Genomic DNA, 22872 nt, shown 5'->3' with positions numbered 1-22872 from the left:
AAAAAAAATAAATTGACTTTATTAAAAGGTAATTTTTTAAGGTTAAGTTTATAAATAACCTAAAGTAAAGTAAAGTTAAAGTAAAACCTAAAGTAAATATTGTGATCCAAAATAAATAAAATAACATCAGAAAAATCGCAAACCTCGCACAAATATTATTTTTGGTTCCCAAAATGGATTGACGGTCACCAAATTCTATCCAACTCAAAGTCGTCATCCAAAATTTTGATATAGTTCATATTAATTTGGACAAAATATTATGTATAAGTTCTTAGAAGGTACGATATTATAGTTATGCTTCGATGTTATTATTCACAGGAATAAGGAATGAAATTAAACACACACAATCCAACAAAGTTATATAATGTGAGTACAACAACAATATATTTGTCTACATAATTTGAAACATCAAACATTCTTTAAACATCTCTATACATAAATTTCAATAAATATAAACTTAAACTAAACTTCTTCACGAGTGTTCAGCATTTTATAGAAACTGTTGCTTAGAAGAATGGCGTAGACATTCATACCTGAAAAAGAAATTATATTCAAATTTACTAAAGAACGGGGAAATATATCTCACATCTGTTTTACGGATCTAATTTATAATTCGGCCAAATATCCTCTTGATCAGAAACCTTAATAGCAACAAAGTTTAATGAAAATGTTGCAGAGCTGAGCCGTATTATGACCTCTTATTGCCAGACAGTATATGCCGTGATCCAACTGACTGGCAAATTCATATTATGATTGCAACAATCGTGGCTGGTAATTGGATCATAATATAATTTGCAAGTCAGTTCAATTCACGGCGTAAACTGTCTGGCAATAAGAGGTTTACGGCCCCAGCTCAGTTGTTGTCAACTTATGTTGAATTGTTCTGTCCCGACAACATTAAAGCATTATTAGTTTTCACTAAAACTGTGGAGTGTCTTTTGACTCTACAAATGTTTATCATTATATACGAGGCTAAGAATCTCCTCCGAATATTAGTCTTCTCTTATATCTACCACGTATTGATAACCTTCGTTTGATCAATACCTATAACACGGAGACAATATCTCATTAGGAAATAAAGTCTTAGGACTTACAAGAGAAATTTAATTTTGAACATAAGTTAAAATATACTAACTACTGATTTAATACAATATGAAAAAGAATTATTACTTACTAATATAAAACACTTCCATGCATATAGTTCCCGCGCTATAATGTGGTGAGTTCAGGAAGAAGGTGAACATCGATAGCAGGAAGAACACAATCCACATGACGAAATAAGCTCGGATGATAGATGCTTTCTCCTGTAATCAAATAATCGTTTTAAAGAATAGTTTTGCTTAGAAAAGTGACATTATAAAACATATAATAATAATAAAACCCGTATTGGATAGTCCGACATCTAAAATCTATTTCGACCGCGCTATTCTTACTGACAAAACCATTCATTTTAATAGACCAGATATAACCCTCCTAAATAAAATCACAAAAACTGCTTATCTCATTGACGTCACCATACCCAACACACACAACATACAAAAAGCAATAAGTGAAAAACTTCATAAATACACTGAGCTTAAAGAAGAAATCCTCCGCATATGGAATCTCAGGACTGTTTACATTATTCCAATAGTTTTGTCATGTACTGGAGTTATCCCAAAAAATCTACACCATAGCCTAAAACTTCTAGACTTACCTAAAAATACATTCATTACGATGCAAAAGGCAGTTATATTAAATACCTGCCGAATTGTGCGCAAATTTCTTAGCGACAGCGAAATTACTGGTACCGACAATTATATCTAATTTAATAAGTGTCTAGGAACTCTTGGCTGTATAGTGTATAGCCCGCGCTCTTAGCAAAAACCCCAGAAAATGGGAGAAATAAAACAGACAAAGAAAAATAATAATAATAAGGGCGTAGGGATGTGACGACCCCATCGCCCACGGTTGGAATATCTATTGTCTATGTGACAATAGATATTTCACCCGTGCAATCAGTCAACCCGCAGGACACCTTGTGGCGGGGTGTCGGGGAGTAGCGACCCCGCGGGAACCGAGTGCTCCCGGGGGAGGCCCCTGTCTTCATCTCCGGCTTGCCTTCACCGGCCGGTCGGAGTGAAGCCTGACGAGGACAGGACCCCCACCTCTGGCTTGCCTTAACCGGCCGGCCAGAGTGGAGTCGCGAGAGCTTTTAGCTCGAAGGGTGGATGCGAAGCGTAAGTGGCGAGTGGGCACGTGATGCTGGACCCTCAGGGAGCGCGTGATCGTAGTTTAAAGTCCAGGGACGCCTCTCCACCCTTAGCTGCTCACAATATGTTGCCCCCTTGTCGCACTATTGCAGCGACTTATTTCGGGGGCCCATACAGTGAGAGGGCGAGTCACCACCTGCCAACATATTTTTACTTTCTTTTAGTAGAAAGGCAGGTGCCATAGTTTCCAATAGTCCCCAAATACCGGCCCATTTAACATCCCACTCCATAGCCCAGTTTAGTTTGTTTATCCATATTCCAAAATAGTCCTACATCGGCCGCGGACTGCCTAGGACTGTATCTCTATAGTGCAGCCATGGGCAGGCTGTGGCTGGTGTCCCACAACACAGTAAAGTTCTCTAAAGGGCCTCTGCGTGTTGGATCCGTGTCCCCACGTAAGCCTTCCAAAGGACCGGGTACCTTCCTTATGATGGTACCCGAGTATTATGGAATGAGATACACATAATAATAATAATAAACATTTATTGTCAACGAAACATAAAAACATACAGTACAAGATTACAAAAACAAAAACAACAGTAACATTCAGAGTAAAAATAGCAATAATAATAAAGTATTAAAAAAAAAAAAAAGAATGTTTTTAATAGGTACTGGACATTTCTCCGTTGACAAAAGGGACCAACTCAGTATCTGGCACGAATGATGAGATGGACCATTCGCACCACTGATTTTCAGTGGCCCCTTATGACATTTGGAGTTGACAATCACACACTGAACATATAGAGTTAAATAGTAAAGATACATCTCGTTTTCAAGTATTTTTCGTTCTTTGAAAAACTAGCTAAGTATGATTTATGTATGTGTAAGAATTTTTTATAAAATCGACTTAACAGTTAGAATTTTGATTGTTGAACATTGATTAGGTACATTATGTTACGTATTTTTGATGCCCTAACTACCTACTAAAATCCTGAAATTGTTTATTCTTTATAAGATATCGATGCTGCATTGAAATAGATACCTTCTTCACTTTAAATAATTACTTAGAAGAAAACTTAAAGTGTAATTAAGTATATAATTTATTCGGAAAATTTCTTTAAAACTGAGTAAAATTTGAAAATGGATACGACATTAAAATTTATATGTATGATTTCTATACCAGTCTCTTGAATCTCAATCATTATAACGATCCCTAGACATTTTCACCATTATCTTTTCCCTACCCTTACCATAATAACACCATACACGAAGAACAGATCGAAACCCAGTTTGACCAGGAACATTATCACAAGTATAATGGACATGGCATATAGTCCAGTGAGTGCCGCCTCCGCGCTGACGTCATCGTCGTGGTACGCCTTGACTTCTAGAGGCTCTATGGTACATGCTACCACTATCATTATCACGAACAGAGTGAAGGATAGCACCTGCAAATTTTAATTGTTTAGTTTACAATATGGTATGGTCTGAACATCGTGATTCGTGAGGAAACCGACGCGACATGTCGAAGAATCATAAGTTCATTGACGTGTGACATTTGCCAAACGGCACTTGGCCAGCGTGGTGGATTATGGCCTGTATCCTCATAGGGCGCCCGTGTGGGAACGTATATGGACTGTTAAGGGTTGTAGATTGTATTTGTGTAACGAATTGTTTGAAGAAATGGACTTTGTAGGTTATTGGTTTACAAAGGGTCATAGATTGCATTGATGGGATTCCCCATCATACGTTTGTAATGTGGGATTGGTAAGAGGAGATATGAGACCTAAGTTTGCTTAACGAATAAAATGCTTGGCGTATATTTCGCTTAGTTTTTTGATAAACATGAACCAAAAATGTTCATAGATACAGTAGTTTTAAATCTTTTCACTTTTGGTATTTATAAGTGTATTTACTATGCTATGAAAATATTTCCTAAAAATGAATGTAGTTAATTAAAAGTATGTAATACATAAATACATATAGGTAGATAATTATTTCGCTCACCGCATTAAGGCTTCCCATGACAATGTTACCAGTTTTTAAATCTAGCACAAAACAACATGTTTCTAGCTGTGGCAATCCCATTTTGCGAACAAATCTGCAATTTAAATAATTAATTGAAATTTCATGCTCAATGTTGTAGTATTTTTGAATTTTATCTTTCCTTATAATATTTATTAGCAATGCTCTTATTTATAGTGCTTGCCAACAAATAAATAGGTCTTATGTCATAAATTGTATGTGTTGTAATCAATAATTGTGTTGTAATCAGAATTAATTGTATGTAGAAAATTCATGAAAATCGGACGAGCCGTTTCAATGGTAGGCAGAATTCATAGCAAAAAAGAGCTCACTAAAAAAATTGTAACAGCATTATTTTCACATGAATTTTGTGGGATTAACAATTTAAAGAAACATAGTAAAACATGTACTTACTTGATATATTCCTAGGGGTAAAAATAATTATAAAATATCCGGGATGCTGCACGAGGGATGAAAAGAAACTGAATGAATACTACCAGATTGCGTCAAAGAGTAAACTTTTATTACACTTCGCAGACAGGGCAAACTCGATATATGATACTTTCCTATAAACTTACAAAGGTAATCGTGGATCAAAGGAAATCCTTATGTCTTAGGTATAAAAATATTTTATACACAAAAAAGACGATCTAATATTATTAAGCATTTCATAAAGTTGTTGCGTAGTTTGTTATACATTATTCCTACCATTATAACATTATGTATAAAAATATACGGTCCACTAGTTTGTATTTCATAAAACATAATTGATTGCTAATATAAAGCAATAAATCTCACTCTACTGAAAACTCATGTTTCTACCTTGTTATTTGCTTTTAAAAAAATAAAAAAATAAAATTATATTTATTTGCCAAAAGAAGGTTATTAAAATAAAAAAAAAGAAAGAGTAGAAGAGAAGAAGAATTTTTTCAAGGATATTTCAATATAGTATAGTATTTTTTTATTTCCGTGCATTCTCCACGACACGCACACGATAAACAATATATGTATCTGCCCCCCTAGCCAAGTGGCTTTCTGTTAGCGTAGCGTTCAATAGAATAGACTACGAATGTATGAGATTGACGTAAGCTGTAGATACGTTTATCTACAGCTTATACATTCGTAGTTCGTTAATCTCATACATTCGTAGTCTATTCTATTGAACGCTACGCTAACAGAAAGCCACTTGGCTAGGGGGGCTGATACACATTCCAAATTAATTCAATTTTTAAATATATTCTAGTGTCACATCTGTGAACATATTCTTTGTAATGCCCAGGCGTCACCAAGTCTAGCTTTTTATAATCAATGGTACCGAAAATAGGGAGAAAACTGCCATCCGACCCCACACATAGATGGCGCTATATTAAATGTAGGTCATGTAGAACACGGAAAGTATCAAGTTTATATATGGAATGTTAAATGAAGGTTTGTTAGTTATTATATTAATCTGTCTTCATTTGAAATGTTTGATAAAGTCTCGTATATATTATACTAGTTTTCCACCCGCAGGCTCGCCCGCTTTGTCTCAAACCTAATAAATTATATACTAAAACCGCATCAAAATCCGTTGCGTAGTTTCAAAGATTTAAGCATATACAGGGTGTCACGGATGTCCTATCGTAGGCCTAATGGAGTATATAGTGTTTAACCTTCTGATGCTGTAAAAATATTTAAAAAATCCGGTCGTGCAGGAAAAATTATCTTACAACTTTTCAATAAACTTTGTGTTCGTAACCCTAACTACGCGGATCATACGCGGAGCGTTATACATAAGCGGTCATTGACCGAACGCGGACTCGAACGCTATGCTTAACCTCGAACCTCGGAAATAAATACCTACTGTTTCGATAATATTTTTAGAGTATACAAAACACATACAAAAATAATCGTTTATTTTACAAAAAAAAAACTGAAACTGAAACTGACCGCGGTCGAGCCCTTTTAATACTTTTTACTTTTAACATATTTTAATCCTAACTTAAGTTTTTTTAATTTTTATTTTTGTCTGCATTATGCAATGTGTTTTTTACTTTTGCTTTACTAGGTATTTACTTATACTTTTAATTTTACGAGGAAGTCTTCAGATTTGCCATGAATCGAAAAACTTCATTAAGCTAATACACATAACTACACGTTCCGTAAACAACAAAAAAAATATTTATCAAAGTTTTCATAACGATAAAAATAAAGTACGACTCCCTCAAACTCGTAAGTCATAACAACTACCTGTACCTACATAATTATGATTACTGACAAAATAATTATTGTAATAAAACCTACTGAGTTGTGAAAGCTAAATAATAAATTTATTTATTTAATAAAATAAGTCTAAAGTATTAATAATTATTGAATTATACGACCTTACCCTATTTTCCATTTGGGTTAAAGCTATTAAATAAATAATTATTAGTGAAAATGAATAATAATACTTTGATTTAAGAAATAGAAAGTTTGTTTTACTTATGATTTTTCGTAATTAGGTAGATGTGTCGTAAACACCAATTACATGCACACGGTGTCATATTTACCAGAAGAAATCAACCTCTGTGAAATCAACGGTTTCAAAATGCAAACACTCACCCGATTATCATGCACAGGAATCACAGGATCGTAATTCGTAATAGGTACATATTGCACAATGATGACGAATGATGAGTGACGAAGGTAAACAAATATTACATAATGTATTAAATATTATACGCACTAGGTACTCCAAATATCAATCACTTCTTAAAATAACTAAGTAACATAAGAAAATCTCGTAAATACTTAAATGCATTATCATGGATTTATGCAACCACTGCTTTAATAACTTTAACTAATTATTATAAACACAAAATAAGAATTTCGACTAACGAGTACCTAACGACCCCGAATCTCCCGCGCAGATCTATCACAGCCATTACGGCTTACGCTAAGACGTTTGGTGGAGAACTAACAATTTAACAAAATTTGTGCAATTATTAAAATGCGCGGACGCTTACACGTGCCGGCGGCCGCGGCGGTGTCTTTGTGCAACTAGCAAAGGTAACGCCCCCTTTCATTTGTGAAATGCCGCCTTTTAAAAATACGGTTCCGTTGTTTATTTAATATTTTATTTTACTTATCTTTTTATTATTTACTTTCAATTTTCTTTTGTAACTAAAAATGAAAAAACACAATCATATTTAATGTGAAATTATCAAGAAATGATATTATTAAGTTTTATGCTGGGAAATAATATTATTATTTAATAGGTATTTAGGTACCTTAAGTTGCTATTTATACTCTAATCTAGATTAGGCGCCATATTTTAATTATTGAGTTTCATCTAGCAAAAGTTGAAAGGAACAGATATTATTATGTATTCTAAATCATTCATAATAAAGGTATTTTTACAAACATTTCCCTACGAATCCCTAAACTCGCATTGTACGTTTATTCGTATTATTATTGAAGTTTTTATAATTTTAAATGAATTTTTGTTAGTCGCTTGTTTTATCTTTCGGTGTCAAGTTGCTATCGTTTGATTTTTGTCGTTTTCTGTGTTTCATCTGTGAGTTTCTGAGTCGGTAATGTCCTAGGTATTATACGAACGTGGAGTATTAAAATGTTTGAGTTTGAGTACGGGTGCTTTAGTAGGTATGTTGTGAAGGTGTGTTTAGTGTGTGTGATAGGTACCTACTGCATGTTGTATGCTGAAATTTCTACAAGTTGGTAGGTATGTACCTTATTTCAATATCATTGTACAAAAATAAATTAAATAATTGATACGCATGTATCTAAATAAAAAAACTAAGTAAAGATTAAAATATGATTAAGTATTTAAAAAGGGTGCGGTCGGAAGGCGATGGTACTAAGTAGGTAAATTTTCGTTTTTTTGGTAACGAATAACGATAGTGTACTTGTGTATTTGTCTCGTATTCTCTAAAAAATATTATCCAAACAGTAGGTATTTATTTTCGAGGTTCGAAATTAAGCATTGCGTTCGAGGTCAATGACCGCTTATGTATAACGCTCGCGAGTATGATCCGCGTAGTTAGGGTTACGAACACAAAGTTTATTGAAAAGTGGTAAGATAATTTTTCCTGCACGACCGGATTTTTTAAATATTTTTTACAGCATCAGAAGGTTAAACACTATATGCTCCATTAGGCCTACGATAGGACATCCGTGACACCCTGTATAGGGACAGAGAAAGTGACTCTGTTTTATACTATGTAGTGGTTATTTGGAAAATTGTTGCATTAAAATTAATACGATATTTAGTGTGAAAAAAAGTATGTTGAGTTTAATATAATATAGCCATATTCACGCACACACAGCACACGAAACAAGGTCCGTGAATAAAGGGTTAGACCAAATGCATATTATTAGGTATGAGTTATGATATTACCACAGACTAATAATAATATACCTACTACGTAAGTATACAAATATTACTATGAAAATATATTATCAAATTCTTTAATATCTCTTCTGACTTCTGATATCGCTATTTTTTCAGGGTGCTCAAGCTTACATTCATTGATTTTTCAATCAACTTCTCCGAATTCTTTAAGACTAGTAGCTACATTTTTCAAATTATTTAAGACTAGGTAGTAGCTACATATACTTACATTTATGATTCAAAATTATACAAAAAGGGATGGCATACACAAAAACAAATTTTAGTTTTGATCACTTTATTAGATAACTTGAAATGAAGGTTAACAACTGAACAAATTAAAAATATTGCGATGCAATAAAACCAATTTATTATTAATAATAATCATTTAAATGTAATAAAGATAATGTAATGAGTAATTACAGTCAATTAACAAATCACTATTTTGTCACGTTCTAACTTATGTAAAATTAATTGAGAGTGAAAGAAACGAAACATTGATTGGTTTTTGATGACATCTAACCGTTGTAGTTTGTTTGAATTTCGCCCATCGTGAGATAGTAGCTTCTGACCACCAGCAAGAAGTATATGTTGATTGCTGAAACAATATAATGACAATTGTTATAATCATCATCATCACCACATATAATATAATACTATACTTCATCACTGAAAAGACCTTTACTCAAAAGTCACAGAAAACATATTATACACCAATTAAGTTATCCAAATAGATTGGGGCATTTAATATTTACTTGGATACATAACTGTTTTAAAATAGTATTTACTCTTTAATTTTAAGTATATTTTAATACGTTATTACCAAAATCTATCAATTCTTTCAACATTTCTATGAAGTTGGCAATTCAATCATTATCTTAGTACCTATAATATAATATGTATTATTCAGAAATAGTAATCGATCAAAACACTCTCACGTATCAAAAAATAATAGCAAGAAATTGCAAATATTGAAAATACTATCGAAAATATAAATTGAAAATACTTACCAACAGCAATAATAAATGTGATAATTTGTCCGGGGCCCATTGTTTCGGTTCCCAGACAGACGAAGAAGATAACCGCTACCAGTATGATAAAAACAAATGAGTAGATTAGGTATGACTTCACGAAGAGGCGTTGGTACTGTGGAAAGAGAAAAATAGATAAAATTAAACTTAATTGAAATAAAATTTAAAAGTAATTTAAAAATGCATTAATTAGAACCAATTTTAAGGTTAAATTTTCAAATAATATCTTAAATGGTAACAATTTTTTTCCTATTCCAGCAGATAACAAGTCTATATAACTGCTTTAAAAACAACCGACTTCAAACTTGCACTTGCAACATTTACAAATACAGACAAAAATGTTCATAAAATAAAAACTACTGGGCCTATCCGAATAAAATTTTTATGGGACCAATTCGACACCATCCCGCATCGAACAAAAAAAGAATCACGTAAATCGGTTCAGAAACCTCGGAGTAATCGGTGTACATACATAAAAAAAAAACAAAAAACATACCGGCCGAATTGATAACCTCCTCCTTTTTTGAAGTCGGTTAAAAAAATCCAGATTTCAAACTATAATATAAGTAGGTATGGCAAAATTACCGTGTCGAAGTAAATTCAAAAATACGATTTTAAACAACTAGGTATAAAGCTGAAATAGACTTTTAATCGACTTTAAAAGTTCTCAATTCTTACGCTAGCAAAAAAGAAAATATTTTAATATTTGTTACCTTATGAATCCCATAAATCAGCATAAGCGAGAATATAATGAACAGCAGCGCGATGGCCAACTCAATGGAGTTGGTCGCAATGATCGGTGTTGAGATGTCGAACACGGAATCTAATCCCAGCCTCTTTATGGCCAATCCATCGCGAATCTTCAAACTGCAGAGCACGGTGATCACTAGGTTGAAAATCTGAAAGGTTTTATATTTTTAATCATTCGATAAGTAAGTAAAGTAAAAGGTAAATATAGTAACAAAAAGAACGTGTGTACCGAGCACATGCGTCAGAAGTGAAACTTTTTTGGCAAGATTCAAAATTACCAAAATCCTCGCCTTACTCCATGAGTTCCATGACGTGACGGTATTGCCAAGACACCTTGAAATTTTACTCTCAACACGCCTAAAGTTCCACTTTAAACTCTAATGAAAACACACACTTTTAAATAAGATACCTAAACATATAAATTTTTTGTATTATCAAAGTATCAAATGGTTATATCTATTTAGGGCTGATTTTTCAATCCTTGGTTAAAACTTATTAATCGAATAACGTACTATAAACTACCACTTCAAGAATGTATTCTAATTGTCCGCATAAGACAGTTTAGAGGTGACATTTTAAAATGTTCGTGAAGGTAGATACAATTCCGAGACGGGCCGCAGACCGCAAACTGCAACAGCAAACTGCAAGCGACAACACTTGTTTCTATGAACATCTGAATCGCTGCGCGTTGCGTCTGCAGGCAGCAGTGTCGCCGCGCTTAGAATCAATTTCATAGATGTTCATAGAAACAAGTGGTGTCGCTTGCAGTTTGCTGTTGCAGTTTGCGGTCTGCGGCCCGTCTCGGACTTGTACCATAATACTATATTGGACGGATAAATCTTAACAAAGGATTGAAAAATCGGCCCTAATCATATACTTACCACATTAAGGTATCCAATAATTAAACTCCCAATCCGAAGGTCGAAGCAACAGCAGCAGTATTCAAACGTTAGCATTGACATTTCGGTGTATTTCTTAGTCTGTGTTTCTGTTAGAATATTAATTTTAAATTAGAAGAAATCATAGTAATCTAAGTAAATTAACATTATTATTGTAACTTCTGAGTTATATTTATTTATTCACGCTTTATTAATAATAAATTGAGACTTAGCCTAGGACACATTCTTAACATACGATGGTCTTATCACTAAATTGCGATTTCTTCCAGACAATCGGTTGTACGAAAAAAAAATTAAGAATTAATTAATTATTATGAAAGATACAAGGGTACCTACTTGTCATTATATTTTTAAAAGTTCTAGACGCGTTATACCACGGTATATTTATTATTAATATTTTGTTATACAACAAGTAATTTATTATAAGTTCTAAAGAATTCATTATAATAAATAAAAATAAAAACAAAAGTAGGTACTTACTTACAAAATTGAATTAAATAGACAGTATAACTTGTTGAAGCCACACACTATAATAGTTCTATTCAAATCTACATCTGCTCCAAAAACAAAACTATTAATTAACTACTCAATTGGCATTAATAAGTAAAACAATCAAAAGACAATTAAATGTTATAACATTTAACCAGATGACTTACCGCAGATAGATTAATAAATACCTACCTACCTACGTGACAGATTTTAGTAGGCACTAGCTGTTCCCCGCATCACCCCGTTTCACCTGCATTGCTCCGCTCCTGTTGGTCTTAGCGTGATGATAGGTATATATCCGCCTTCCTCGATAAATGGGCTATCTAATACCGAAAGAATTTTTCAAATCGGACCAGTAGTTCCTGAGATTAGCGTGTTCAAACAAACAAACAATCAAACAAGCTCTTCAGCTTTATAATATTAGTATAGATAACTTTTGGAGAGTTGTCACCATTCTACTATACTAAGCCGCGTCTATGTACCTATAATAAAAAGTCAAGTCCTGTGTCCCATAATTGGGTAAGGGGCAGATGCATTATGCATACATCTGTTTCACTGATCGACTTTCTTTAGGGACAAGTAGGTGATCAGCTTTCTGTGTCCTGCCAGACCGAGACATTTTTTTCCTTTTGTCTCTACCGGGAATCGAACGCATGACCCCTCGGTTCTATTCCTACGCGTCAACCCTGTAACAAGAAGACGATCCTGTAAAAAAAGCAGGAATTAGTATTCACGAGTATATTTTTTAAGTAAGTATTCGACAATAAAACAGTACTTAAACACTTTAAGCTGATTTATCGGTTTCGAACCCATTTGTTCAAATAACAATAGTGTAGTAGGTAGTAACAAATAACATGTCCAACACAATACCACATAACTTGTATGTAAATTATTATTATTATTACACACAATAAACTTACTTGTTTCTTGACGTAATAGATTATTAAAGTACTAGATCCCACCGCAGAATTAGTTACTTCGTTCATAGTTTTTTGATGAAACCAAAATTTTATGTATACATATATGTATAATTAGGAGAATATAATATATCGACTAGGTTGCCAGTCAAAATTTGGCCGCAAGCGCGTATTTCCAAACTATACATAGCCAGAACGCAACCATAGGAAACTGCTCGTGTATACTTTGTAATGCTGTTTTTAAGTTTGTTATTACAATATATACACGAATTTTGCGTACTGATCGTGTATACTTTGTAACGCGGATGCTGTCTTCTTCGTTCCAAACTATACACGATCAGTACGCAAAATATAACTAAATATACCTACTACACCACCACCACTTGCGCTTGAGCGAAATAATAAATATATAGGTAATCAAAGACTTGTAGGTACAGGCTACAGTTATATCTATCTACTTTTATTATTCTTGATTATTATTGATTTAGTAAAATATGGAATAGGTAAACATATTATTAGGTAAGCTTAGGAAAATAAATAGGTAACAGATAAGGGTACCTATAGGTTAGGTTAGGTTCATGTTTTTTTTAACTACACAAAAATAGGAGCACCGCGAAGCGAGGCTCCGTCGCCTCGCAACCGTCTTCTTCTGGACTTATAAGATTCTTACATTTTAGTACTATTGTCAATAATTGTAAGTCGTGCAGTATTGTCGGGAACGAAGACACAAGCATCCTCGATACAAAAAATATACGATCAGTATGCAACATAACATACACATGAATTGTAATACATAATAGATTTTAAAACAGCAATACAATAATATAAACGCGAGCAATGGAAAGACGGCGCGCTTACTTCGAAACATACACGATTAGTCCGCATGCGTACTGGCGCTGTATATTTTGGAGCGCTATTCTTACTTACTTCACTACAAAGTATACGCGAGTATTTGCGTACTGCTGTTGTATAGATTGGAAGAACTTTGTAAAAAAGTTATTTCCAAACTATACGTGATTAGTTTCACACCGTTGCGTGCTGGCCTTGTATAGTTTGGAAAGACGCGCCGCAAGCATGTTTAATTAAATTTTTTCACTTCTTTTTTTTTTGGAAAAAAATTCCGTTCACTTGTTATTTATAGTCTACATCACGGCAAATTACATACCTAAAGATCCTAAAAAACCACGGTTGCCGTTTTTCATCTGGCCGCATCCCCTTCGCAGCCTGGTGCAAACAGGTATGATTGCAATATATTTATATACGTTAAACGTACATAACGCACATTTATGAATCATATATCAAATTAAAGCTATTAAGCTATTGCATAGCTTCTATCGCGGGCCGTGAGCGCGGGGACCGAATCGAGAAATTCCGTAACGAAAAAACCTCACGCTCCCCACTCCGACGGGCACGGAGGGAGGTGTGCCTTGAAGGCATGCTATGCAATAGCTTTACCGCGGCAGTCTTCGAGTGCCACACGTCTTTTTTTTTTCTTCTAATTATCATAAAGTGGCTGGCTGGCTGTTAAAGATGATGAATATTTATTAAAAATGCTTGCGGCCAAATTTTCATTGGAAATCTAGTCGATATAATTATATTCTCCTAATTATAAATATACATAAAATTTTGGTTTCATCAAAAAAACTATGAACAAAGTAATCCTGCAGTGGGATCTTAGACTATTATAATGGAAGTCATTTATCAATGGTGTGGAAAAAGAATATATAATTTATAAGACGCTCTATTTTGCCCAAACCACTTTATGTGTATATAGTACAGTCCCCAATTGAAATAAAATTCATTTCATCACGTTAATTTTTTTTTGTTTCTGTGATTTGGTTTTCTTGTATTAAGCCGGTCTTCCGCGTTTCCTACCTACATTACTAACGTCGGGTAATTTTGTGATGGCGACAACGGGTGTGAGTTATGTTAGTTTAGGGTCGCGAATATTTGTAAGTAAAACTGGTTTTAGGGAATTTAATTTAGGTTCATATTTTCGGGGTATACCTTTATTAACTAAAACTACCGGTTTTAAATTAGATAATTTAGGGTCGTCTTCAGTACCTAACTGATTGATTAATAATATCTATACTACCAAACTGATTTAAAATAATTTTATGAATTTGGTATTGACTACCAAACGACGGTTTCCAAAACAACAATATAGCAAGAGTATCTAAATTGTTGTTCTGAAAAAGACGTGCGGCTCCTACCAAATGCGGGATATGGACGTTTTTATAATTCGCGTCTACTTTATGGCTATAAAAGAGGAAATATTATTTGACCTTCACAAACATATTATTGTACTAGTGGTCCGCCCCGGCTTCGCCCGTGGTACCTACATGTTTAAATTATCCTATCTCTCAAGTTGGATCGAACTGCACATGGTGTGCGAATTTTATTATAATCTGTTTAGTGGTTTAGGAATCCATTGAGGACAAACATTGTGACACGACACACGAGATTTAATTAGCGGCTTGTGAAGAGGTAGCTATGCTATGTGGTGTCGTTGACTGAGGTGTGGAATATTTTGTTTTTCAGGATAAATTTCTATTGTAACGTGTTAGGAGGTGTTAGGGCTATAATTATTCATCCTTATTCAAATTTATAGGAAATTAAAAATAAAACACCAACAATGTAGATCAATAAGTTTATTAAAATATAATATTAATTATATAATAACATTTTTATATAATATTAAAACTCACTAACTAGGTATTCGGTATCAGCAAAAAATGGATAATTCATTTGAATTTTACTGAATATCTTTATTTAGGCATGTAGGACTTAATTCGGCTTAAATATTATGTGAATACAACTAGATTCACATTTTATACTTTCCTTGAAATACCTATTTTGCGGGATTTTAAAATCTCGTTCTAATTTTCGATACCAATTTATATGAAGAAGCCGTTGTTTTCTTTGGACATAATAATATCTCCTCTCCAATTGATTCTACAGCCGGAACATGACGTATTAGAGAAGTTTTGTCATAAATTGTTATGTTTTATCTTCCTTATTAAGAACAGTCATTGGGTACATATTATTGCAAATATTTAGTCACAATTAATCACAATAATATTAAAAATTAAATGTACTGTACATTAACTGAGTAAATAACAAAATCTACGTTATACGAAAAACAGATTTTATTTAACTTCCACCAAAACAATAAAATAAAACCGAAAACGCCATTTTGAATTCAAATTTCAAACAACAAATCAACATCAAGACGTTGTCTATGCTTAAGTCTTAACCATTGACAAGAAATCGAAGAAAGAAAGAAATAATTTTGTTCTAGCTTAAAATTAAAATGTACAAAAATAAGGTTTTAAAAAAAGAAGAAATAATAATAAATAATAAAAACTAAAATATTAAATGATTACATCGGAGAGGCCAACATTAGAAATATTTTTATTTTTCTAAATGTTGGCAGGCCAGACTTGACCTTGACCTAGGTCTTGGAAAAGTACAAAATAATTTGAACTCTATGTCAATTGAATGAAGTTTCCAATACGATGTTCCAAGTGTCGACCCACTGGTATTAGGACTGTTGAGTGTTGATATTATTTAAAATATCGGATTTTCGATCGATATTTTAAAATATATCAATATCGATATTTCGATATATCGGCTTAATTTAAAAAAAATCGTAAGTCAGCTGAAAAATGATTACATAATTTATAATCTTGTAGATTTATTAAATATATTAAATTATGAATGGAAATGTAGGTTATAATTCTTAGTAATAATTTTTTAAATTTAAATAAGACAAATGTATACCAATATTTTTCTGTAAGTGTTTTTAAAAATACTCTTTGTTTGGCTACTACGATTTGTTTGGCACTAAAAGATTGATTGAAGAAGCAACTCGTTCAGATGATAAAAAATTGTCAAGCAACTCCTAACTTTAAAATCATTACGGTCTAAGTTTACGGTGATTTTGTAGATTAAAATATAAATTACGGAAAAAAAAAATGTGTGCGTGTACTTAGTGTACACACGTAAGAAGTGAAACTTCTTTATGACCTTATTTTTCAAAAAATAATTTACTATATATGCAACTTTACATAAATATATTATCGTCCAAAAAAATATTAGTAATAAATATCGATATTTCGAAATATTAATATCGATATTTGGATATATCGATATTTTATCAACAGTCCTAACTGGTATGCGCCACGTATGCGCGCGAGCTTGCGAGAGGCGGACGTATTTATTTTTGCTACTCTTTTTCGTTGACACGTTATTCGTTAAAAATGTCTGATTGGTCAGCACCTGTGATTTTGAAATTTTTGGAGGCTTATAAAAATAAGCCATGTCTTTGGAATTCCAAAGATGCCGATCACAAAAATCGGCAAAAGGTTTCTAATGCATGGACTGACCTCAGCACTATAATGAACAAAAGTGTCAAGGAGTTGAAGAGCAAAAAAGAAATACTAATGGCAACGTTCTGCAGATATCTGAAGAAAAAAAATGATTCTATTCGGTCCGGTGCAGGTGAGTTTAACCCTTATTAAAACGCTGGGAGCTATATACTTCCCACATCGAAGATTGAAGTAAATTGTGTTTTATTTTTATATGCTTAAACCTAATGCTCATGGAAACACTTTTCAGAGAATTATTACATGTCATGGTAAACACACGTCAAAGTCAGTAGACGTGATTTTGCCGCCGAAAACGACCGTTATTTTCAAAAAATCAAAGTCTAAAAAATCTTTTGTAGTTGGTTTATGCAACTTATTTATTACTAGGTTTCCGCCCGCGGCTTCGCCCGCACAGTCAAAGAAAAACCCGCATAGTTCCCGTTACCGTGGGATTTCCAGGATTGCGTCATTTTCCCGAGATAAAAAGTAGCCTATGTCCTTTCTCGGGTATCAAAATATCTCCATACCAAATTTCATGAATATTGGTTCAGTAGTTCAGGCGTGATTAAGTAACAGACAGACAGACAGAGTTAGTATGGATTATTCGTTACTAGCTTCCGCCCGCGACTCCGTCCGCACGGATGTTGGTCTTCGCGTGGATGGTTTATTTCTCCATTTTGAATTTCTCTGACAATGACATCTTATAAATATCTATTGGACCCAAATACAGCTAGGCCTATAATAATACGCAACGTGTGTTCGCGGTTCTACAGAACAACGTCTATGGATAAAACTGAAAAATTAAGATTAATTTTTTTCTACGTATTTTTCCAGGATAAAAAGTATCCTATTTTACGCCCAGGATAATAAGGTATAATTATACCAAGTTTCATCGAAATCGAACCGTTAGTTTTCACGTGATGTCTTCACATACCGACAGACAGACAGACAAAAATTTTTTAATCACATATTTGGGTTTGGTATCGATCCAGTAACACCCCCTGCTATTTATTTTTTCAATATTTTCAATGTACAGAATTGACCCTTCTACAGATTTATTATATGTATAGATTTCCTGATCAGGTAATTAGACATCTTAACTCAATACATTAGACCATTAGTATTTACCTATCGCTTTTATTTTGTTTTAAAAAATGCCTTGTTTATGTTGAAGTCATTCCTTTTTCAATTCCCGAATTCTTCCCTTAGTAAAAGTAACTTGCATTGAGGAGTACTTACACCTGCTTTATTAAAAAATATGATCGATATAATTTTTTACGATAAAATTTAATTCACAAGTGGAGTCAGGGCAACTAGCTAGTTTTTTTAAATATTGGTGTCATACTGGACACTGGGAGCTATAGTTCCCACCTTTCCAACCTTTTTACAAGAGAGAACAGATGACGGGATATATACTTCCCACCAAAAAAAGGTTACTTCCCCCCACTAACCCCTCTTGTGTGTGTATTTTTGAAATCTACGATCCAAAATTACCCAGGAACGTATCTTACTTTTTTGTTAACTCCTCCACAGGCTCGCGTTTGAATAAGGGTTAAATAATCAATAAATATTTGTCTAAACACCCCTGCTATGTTCCATGCGAACAAAATTTTATTTTAATTTTATTTTTTCAGGATCCAATGATGTTTATACACCGGACTGGTTTGCCTATGACCTGATGGAGTCATTTTTAGGACCGGTATATACCTGCTCCAATAACGTTAATTCAAAGGAAGTTAGTAAAACGACTTTTTTTTCATTATGGTTTATTAATTCTGAATTAAATTTAAACTATCATATACAGGGTGGAATTTAATCAGTGAACTTCCTGTCGGCAGGTCAATGTACCCGACATACTGAGTAACTTTCATCATGGCACCAACTCGGAAATCGCGAAAAAAAAAACATCTGTTCCATAGCAAAGTTAAATACCTACTCAACCAACATGTATGGAACAGCTGTTTTTTTTTCGCGATTTCAGATTTGCCATCTATGGAACCAAGACAGTGTGGAAATTTTCTTCTATACCCTCTATATATATTCATCCAAGCATCAGCCGTTGTTGGCATCTGAAAACAATCATAATGAAGTAAATAATTTATTTATTTCAGAGAACATTGCCAGAAGAAACTGCACCTATAGAGGACGAAGAAGTTGGTCCAGCTTCCGACACAGCGGAACGGCAAATGTGGTCTGCATTTCGTCAGTTGAAAAAATGTTTAAGGAAAAGACAAAAGGAATATCCACCACATCCCACCACACCACATCCAAAAGAAGACGATGACTGCGATCTTTACGGAAAATTATTAGCCAAAAAGCTGCGTGAACTTTCACCAGATGAGAGGATTCTATTTATGTATGATATAGACACATTGTTTATAAATAGAATCAAAGAGAGGCGTTCATCTCCCCACTCAGCCCCTAATCAGTCACATAATATAAACCTTAATATAAACTCACATATGTCATAAATCTCACATTTGTTACAAACAATGTGTCTATATCATACATATGTATATATCTTAATCTAATCTAATATTATATTATAAAGGCGAAAGTTTGTAACTTGTAAGTATGGATGTATGGATGTTTGTTACTCTTTCACGTAAAAACTACTGAACCGATTACAATGAAATTTAGCACACATATAGAGGGTAACTTGGATTAACACATAGGATAGTTTTTATCCCGGAAATCCTACGGGAACGGGAACTATGCGGGTTTTCCTTTACAAACGCGGGCGAAGCCGCGGGCGGAAATCTAGTCTAGTAAATACATAATATATAAAAGAAAGTCTTGTATGTTCCAACACTTATAACTCGAGATCTGCTTAACCAATTTTCATGATTTTAGATTTGTTGGATTTGTCTCCGCCCAGAATAGCAGAATAAATCCTAAAACAACAAAAACTAGACCAATAAATATTTTCCAAAAATTTTGATTTTGGTACATGTCAATCATTAGTTGTCAATCCTGTCAAATACGATAAATATTGTTTGACATTCATGCGTTCAAAAATATATTTTGTGTAAAATAATTATAAAGTAAAAAGGGTGAATAAACTATTGTCTACATTTTTTTTAAATCAATTATTGAAAAGTGCAAATAAAGCAGATACATAAAAATTCCTCAAATTTTTTCTAATAATTTTCCATAAAGTTCGCAGTCATCGTCTTCTTTTGGGGCGCTTCTTTGGCGCTAAAAAAATCAGGCTTGCAGCATGCACACATTTTAATTTGGTTAGTCGAAAGAATTCGGGCAGATAAAATAGATGAGATTGTAACCCGATCCAGACCGACATTACGTTGTAATCACGAATATGATTCATGGACCGTGTTGCACCATCAACCGCCAATCATGGTTGACAGCCAGTGTTCCAAAACGTATGGCCACGAAAATTTTCTGAGATAATCACAGGCAATACGATGATAAAGAATTGTAGCGTAAACAAGCCAATTTATGAGCTATCGAATTTCAAGTGTAACGCTAAGAAAGTTCACACGGTAACTCATATATAAACAGTTCGTGCGCTATGCACAGACAGTCACGGGCTTGTCGGGACGCGGGTGGGTCGCATTAGGTCGAATATTAATTACATACGAATAAATATATGTAATTTAACGAAATATAACCTTTTGCGTAGTTATTCATCTTTTATTACACCCGCACATAACAAGACCCTACATTAGTGACTCCAAAAGAATAAAAAGAGTTAATCCGAGTGCATCCCAGGCTGTAAAACGTAGTTTAATTCAATAATTTTTCTCTGGCACGTGTATGAAGTAATTAAGTATCTAATTATTGTTTTTTTTTTTATTATATTTACTTATACCTATGTGTTATTCATCGAAATAAAATGTTGTTATAAATCTATATTTCTTTTGTATCATTGTACTTATTTCATTTATCAAAGCCTAAATTAGTTCCAAGCCCAATAGTCCAAAGGTAACAACTAACACAACATTCATTGACTGGGCGGTACGAAGTTCGCCGGGCCAGCTAGTATATATATATAATTATATAGTATATTACAATTTATAATCTTATTTATTTGTTTTTCTAAATTAAGTCTAACTTAATTTAAATATTGTACTATAATAATTGATGTCTCTTAATAATAATAATTTAAGTAAAATTAAAAAAAACACGGCAAATATAAATTAAAGCCCAAATATGAAATAATAGGTCTAAAGCTTGTACGATTTCTATGTATTTTAATCATCCACCATCGTCTTTGCTTTCTTCTTTTTTTCCTTTTTTTCTTATAATAAAAATATGTCAACCCGAAAGTAATAGCTGCCACAAGCTCGCTTAGCAAGCTCAATGTTTGCCGATTCGGAACTACTACTACTCGGGTCTTCCACGCAAGCCTTCACAGGCTTCGGGGTAACTGTTCGGGGCGATGGCCCCTTTCAGTGGTGGCAACGCCACCTGCAACTACAGGCGGGGCACTGGGTGGGACCGGATGGTCCAAGGTGTCATGTCCGGGAGGTATCCTGCTACAGTGCGATCCAGCCCGCGGTATCGCGGGCGATCTGCGAGCTGCTGCAGGGGAGAATGTCCGAGTGTGCTTCACCCGCCGCTCAGCGAGGTCGAGCTCGCCGGCAGAGTGCCGGTGAGCGCCCGTCAGCTAGCGGCGAGGAAGCGGTCGTGTCCTAGGAGATTAGGTCACGTGGTAGGCCTCTTATGTCCGGCGGTCGTCGATGGTATGGCGCGATGCCGTGCAAGTGCTGGGATCGCGCTCCGTCGGCGCGCGCGAACATAGAGGAACTCAGGCGGCGAACGAAGTCGTCCAGGCTCTCCATGCGCAGGTCCCTGGAGATGACCTGATTCCGTACGAAGCGTGGTGCTCCGGAGATGGTGCGGAGCGCTAGCGACTGCTGCGCTCGCAGAGACTTGCGGTCCGTCTCGTTGGTCAGTGCGAACCACGCAGGGGCCGCATAGGTAAGACGCGTGCGAACGTACGCCTTGTATATGCACAGCTTCGTACGGAGAGGCAGGTGAGACGCCAGCATGGGGCGGAGTATATTCCGCACGGCGCGCGTCTGGGCGACCACGTTTTTCACATGGGGCCGCATCGAGAGTGTCTTGTCAATGGTCACACCAAGGTACTTGGCCGTCGGTGACCATTCGACGTTCTCGCCCATGAGAGACACCGGGGGTGGCAAAAGTCGCGCCCGCCCGATGGAAATCGCCTGAGTTTTCCCCACGTTGACCTTGAGTCTCCAGTCCTCCAGCCATGAGGGAAGCGCATCTAGTGCTCGCTGCATCTTTACCGATGCGTGCTTGGCGTTCAGCGAGGTGGTAATAAACGCAGCGTCGTCGGCATATAACGCTAAAATGGCTCCGCCAGCGACTGGGATGTCGTCCGTGTATCTGCTATAGCAGACGGGCGACAGGCAGCTTCCCTGGGGCACACCAGCTCGGATGGGGCGCTCTGTGGACAAAGCATCTTCAACCGCCACTTGAAAACGCCTGTCTTGCAGGAAGGTGGCCACAGTCTTAACTACTCGACGCGGAGTAGTAGACGTGGACAGCTTGTAGATGAGTCCGGTGTGCCATACGCGGTCGAACGCTTTCTCCATATCGAGGAATACTGCAACCGATTGTTCTCGCTTGTTGTAGGCGGTAGCGAGGTGGTGCAGTACTCTCGATTCGGAACACAGATTCGGACTGTTATAAATGTTCGCCAAGCATGTGGATGGCTGTTTGTGTTGGGTGATTGTAGTTGGTGTTTGGGACTTCGTTTGCTGTTTGCGGTGTTTGTGACAAACGCAACAAGCATGTGAATTATTAATCTATATACTAATATTATAAAGCTGAAGAGTTT

The 22872-nt window shown here is 34.9% G+C and overlaps 3 protein-coding genes across 4 annotated transcripts; 1 reads left to right on the top strand and 2 right to left on the bottom strand.

The window, feature by feature from the left end:
- Nucleotides 1–346: 346 nt before the first annotated feature.
- Nucleotides 347–4285, bottom strand: LOC123697378. The gene is made up of 4 exons (XM_045643868.1): nucleotides 4200–4285; nucleotides 3443–3640; nucleotides 1175–1304; nucleotides 347–533 (listed from the first exon to the last, which is right to left on the bottom strand). Exons 1-4 carry the CDS (start codon nucleotides 4278–4280, stop codon nucleotides 463–465), a joined length of 480 nt encoding a protein of 159 aa, XP_045499824.1. The 5' UTR covers nucleotides 4281–4285; the 3' UTR covers nucleotides 347–462.
- A 4721-nt stretch (nucleotides 4286–9006) lies between these two features.
- On the bottom strand, nucleotides 9007–11846 carry LOC123697381 (lysosomal-associated transmembrane protein 4A-like). Of its 2 annotated transcripts, none has more exons than XM_045643871.1 (5): nucleotides 11751–11846; nucleotides 11249–11355; nucleotides 10331–10516; nucleotides 9597–9732; nucleotides 9007–9184 (listed from the first exon to the last, which is right to left on the bottom strand). In XM_045643871.1, exons 2-5 carry the CDS (start codon nucleotides 11327–11329, stop codon nucleotides 9105–9107), a joined length of 483 nt encoding a protein of 160 aa, XP_045499827.1. In that variant the 5' UTR covers nucleotides 11330–11355; nucleotides 11751–11846; the 3' UTR covers nucleotides 9007–9104. The 2 variants fall into 2 exon arrangements, with proteins under 2 accessions (XP_045499827.1, XP_045499828.1); XM_045643872.1 differs by having other exon boundaries at nucleotides 11747–11797.
- Nucleotides 11847–16865: 5019 nt separating this feature from the next.
- Nucleotides 16866–19513, top strand: LOC123697599. The gene is made up of 3 exons (XM_045644142.1): nucleotides 16866–17175; nucleotides 18677–18777; nucleotides 19154–19513. The coding sequence occupies exons 1-3, from the start codon at nucleotides 16935–16937 to the stop codon at nucleotides 19511–19513; spliced, it is 702 nt and encodes a 233-aa protein (XP_045500098.1). The 5' UTR covers nucleotides 16866–16934.
- Nucleotides 19514–22872: the final 3359 nt, after the last annotated feature.

This window comes from Colias croceus, chromosome 14 (assembly GCF_905220415.1).
Source record: "Colias croceus chromosome 14, ilColCroc2.1".
Classification (NCBI taxonomy): domain Eukaryota; kingdom Metazoa; phylum Arthropoda; class Insecta; order Lepidoptera; family Pieridae; genus Colias; species Colias croceus.
Note: the sequence above shows the minus strand (reverse complement) of the source record. Positions and strands in the feature narration are given on the sequence as shown.

Bases quoted from the DNA above. Each gene is read 5' to 3' on its own strand.
- LOC123697381 (XM_045643871.1), bottom strand. From the start codon at position 11,329: ATGTCAATGCTAACGTTTGAATACTGCTGCTGTTGCTTCGACCTTCGG. The intron at 10,517-11,248 runs GTAAGTATATGA...AAAACCTTTCAG, and splicing joins TTATTGGATACCTTAATGTG to ATTTTCAACCTAGTGATCAC. The intron at 9,733-10,330 runs GTAACAAATATT...CTCTTTCCACAG, and splicing joins TGATTTATGGGATTCATAAG to TACCAACGCCTCTTCGTGAA.
- LOC123697599 (XM_045644142.1), top strand. From the start codon at position 16,935: ATGTCTGATTGGTCAGCACCTGTGATTTTGAAATTTTTGGAGGCTTAT. The intron at 17,176-18,676 runs GTGAGTTTAACC...TTATTTTTTCAG, and splicing joins TTCTATTCGGTCCGGTGCAG to GATCCAATGATGTTTATACA. The intron at 18,778-19,153 runs GTTAGTAAAACG...TATTTATTTCAG, and splicing joins ATAACGTTAATTCAAAGGAA to AGAACATTGCCAGAAGAAAC.
- LOC123697378 (XM_045643868.1), bottom strand. From the start codon at position 4,280: ATGGGATTGCCACAGCTAGAAACATGTTGTTTTGTGCTAGATTTAAAA. The intron at 3,641-4,199 runs GTGAGCGAAATA...TAAAATTTGCAG, and splicing joins TCATGGGAAGCCTTAATGCG to GTGCTATCCTTCACTCTGTT. The intron at 534-1,174 runs GTAAGTAATAAT...TTTCTTTTTCAG, and splicing joins CATGGAAGTGTTTTATATTA to GTATGAATGTCTACGCCATT.